Below are 3,353 nucleotides of genomic sequence, written 5' to 3' on the forward strand. Positions count from 1 at the left end.
AATTGGATGATACTTATGAGTACAAAATCAAGTTTCCAACACACAATGGATACCCATTCATATAACCCCTTCTGATTCTCATTAGAAGTTATACTTTGCTATTTTTATTCAGTCATGGTTACAAGTATTATTCCTCTTTTATTTTATTATTTTTAGCAAGTGAAACCTATATTTTATTAACTCTACCTATAGACATTTTATAATAAAATCAATATATACAAATAAGATTCATATTTCACTAACTTTTTCAACTATTTTAATTTTAAATCTACAAAAAAATAAAACGTATAATAGAGACAGGAAGGGATAACTTCTTAATAAAACATAGATTAAGTATTTGATGGACGGGATGATTAAACAAGTAAAAAGTTAATTCGTTCATTAAAACTAAAAAGTAGATTAGTTTGAATAATTTTTTATTCCCTCCTCCCATTGGTGTGTCATCGTTTCTAACACAAATTTTAAAAAAATGTTAAGAAAAGTGTGCGGAAGAAAATTAGTAGAATATAAGTTCTAGTTTTAAACAATATATGAATAGAACGTGGACCTCTTGCCATTTATAATAACAACGAACTAGGACTCTTATTCATGAATTGACCAAAATAAAAAACGGGAGTCCTATTAATCAATATACTACTTGTGTAAACACCCACCTTCCCCCTATATAATGAGGTTCAACATGGTGACGTTGGACTCAACAACGACATCCACATCGATTTCACCATGGCAACCCTTCTTGAGAGCTTTAAGATATCCCCACGGCCCGGCGGGTCGCCAGAGTCCGTCCCCCTCGTGTTCTTCGATATGCTGTGGTACGGTTTCGCGGCGAATCAAAGCGTTCTCTTCTTTGATTTCCCATGTTCAAAACCACATTTCTTAGACACTATTGTTCCTCAGCTAAAGCAATCTCTCTCCCTCACTCTCACCTATTTCCTCCCCCTCGCCGGAAACATCATCCACCCTCTAACTCCAGCCGAAAAGCCCGTTTTACGTTACCAAGCAGCAGACTCCGTTTCTCTAACGGTTTCTGAATCCGACGCTGATTTCCGCTACCTGACCGGAAATCAGCAACGGAATTGCGACGAATTTTACGAATTCGTTCCTCTTCTGCCCCGGGCAGTGGCTTCCGAAGCCGCGATTTCCTGCCCGGTTTTGGCTCTCCAGGTGACCTTGTTTCCGGGGAAGGGACTGGCAATCGGGATCGTGACTCATCACGCGATCGCTGACGCCAGCACCGTCGTTTCTTTTATGCAGGCGTGGGGCCTGATCAACCGAATCGGCTTGGATGCGGAAAACATCCAGGCTGATTTGGCTGAATCCAATCTGTTGCCATCTTTCGCTAGAGAATTAGCAACAGATCTCAACGGATTGGATTCGCTATATTGGGATTTAATAATTAAGGAGTGTTGTGCGGTCGAGCCGCCGCCGCCCGTGGCCCTTCCGACCAACAAGGTCCGGGCCACGCTCGTGGTGAAGATGGATGAGATCAAAGCACTTAAAGAATTCGTGCTTGCCCGGGGCGTAGCCCACGTGTCATCGTTCACCGTGGTGTGCGCGCTCTTCTGGGCGTGCGCGGCCAGAGCGAGCGACGACGACGTGGCGGAGGACGAGGTGGAGTGTTTCGGGTTCACGGTGGACTGCCGGGGGAGGTTGAAGCCGCCGTTGCCGGCAAATTACTTCGGCAACTGCGTGGTGCTGGCGAGGGCGGAGCTGAGGCACGGCGAGGTGAAGGGGGCGGAGGGGTTTGTGGCGGCAGCGAGGGCCATCGGGGCGGCGGTTAAGGAGAGTGCCAACAGGGAGAAGGGGGTTTTGGATGGGGCGGAGGATTGGCCGGCGGAGTATGCCGGATTGATTGGAAAGAGGCAGTTTGGGGTGGCGGGGTCGCCGCGGTTCGATTTCTACGCGGTGGATTTCGGGTGGGGGAAGCCGGAGAAGTTTGAGCCGCTGTTTATAGACGGAGGGAACTCGATTTCACTCTGCAAATCGAGATATTTCGAAGGAGGTGTGGAAATCGGTTTCTCAAAGCCAAAACTTGAGATGGAATCATTTGCCAAAGTTTTCAGTGAGATTCTCAACGATTTGTTGGGCTGAATTTGTCAGTGTTGAATAAAATAAAAGCAGGGACATTAATTTGGATGTCTGTTGTGAAAATGCATGTGTGTTGATTGGAGGCAATAATTATAATACAATCTAATCTTTGTGTTTGTTTACATTTTTGTTTGTTTCGACTCAATGACTCTATTCCATCGCAATAGAACTTCATAGGAGTATTAGATTTCAAACATTTTCAAAATTGTAATTTTTCAAAGTGAAGCTGGAGTTTCAAACAATTTCCTATCCCACTAAAATTAATACCCTAAAGTTCACGAATTACTAATAAATACAGTATCATGTTACATGAAGTTATGTGCTATTGATTTTTTATATTGGTTGGAAAGACATGGAAAATTTAATGACTAAACGTCAAGTCTCGTCAATTCCTTGGTAACCACTCTGTGAAATTGTGATTTATATGGATTTTAGTACTATATGATTTTGATAGTATTACTTTTGCTATGTATCGAACTATTGGAAAAAAACATCCGGGCCGATCCGGTTGATCATGGTCCACGCCTGAATAAAAGAAACAACGGTGTTGGCGTCGACGATGGTGTACCATAGCATATCGAAGAACACGAGCAGGACGGACTCCGGCGACCTGCCCGGCCGTGGGGGTATCTTGGAGCTCTCGAGAATGGTTGTCATGGATGTTGAGTCCAACTTAGCCTTATAAAACATCAGTATATAAGGCCACGGTGGGTGTTGACTTTATTTGAGTGATAATATAGAAAATGCTTCAAGTAAATCTACCTTTGATCATACCATTGACTAATTGGACCATGAGTAGAGTACTGAGTTATTCATACCTAACATATGATTTAACTGAAATATTTTATTATTGAAGTTTTGTAGATGACCAAATACTTTGCTTTTAATATAAACTATTACTCCCGTGCTATGCACGGACTAGGATATTTTCAAAATATTGATAATTTTTATATGATTGAAACACAACTATAAACAATATCATTATATGAAAATTATGAACAAAAAATCATAGCAAATAATAACAATGAAAAAAATGAGTAAAATGAAAGTTATATGAGAATAAAAATATTTAAAAATTAATATTGAAACATAGTAATAAACATGAAATAATTAATTCAAAATATAATATTCAAACATTGACCATGTATTTATTCCGTAAATTTCATTGTTTTAAATTTTAATCATTTCTAAAACCTTTTATGTGGCAACCGAGATGCTGCAAAACCATCACAGCTAGCATATTTTGTTTTCCGGCCCACCTAATC

General features: G+C 40.8%; 1 protein-coding gene across 1 annotated transcript; it reads left to right on the forward strand.

Moving 5' to 3' along the window:
* The first annotated feature begins 685 nt into the window (after positions 1 to 685).
* LOC125204679 (anthocyanin 5-aromatic acyltransferase-like) lies at positions 686 to 2,212 on the forward strand. Its single transcript, XM_048103388.2, has one exon. The coding sequence runs from the start codon at positions 724 to 726 to the stop codon at positions 2,089 to 2,091; it is 1,368 nt and encodes a 455-aa protein (XP_047959345.1). The 5' UTR covers positions 686 to 723; the 3' UTR covers positions 2,092 to 2,212.
* Positions 2,213 to 3,353: the final 1,141 nt, after the last annotated feature.

Source organism: Salvia hispanica, chromosome 6 (genome assembly GCF_029641045.1).
Source record: "Salvia hispanica isolate PSC_SH4W2 chromosome 6, Shi_PSC_v1, whole genome shotgun sequence".
Lineage (NCBI taxonomy): Eukaryota > Viridiplantae > Streptophyta > Magnoliopsida > Lamiales > Lamiaceae > Salvia > Salvia hispanica.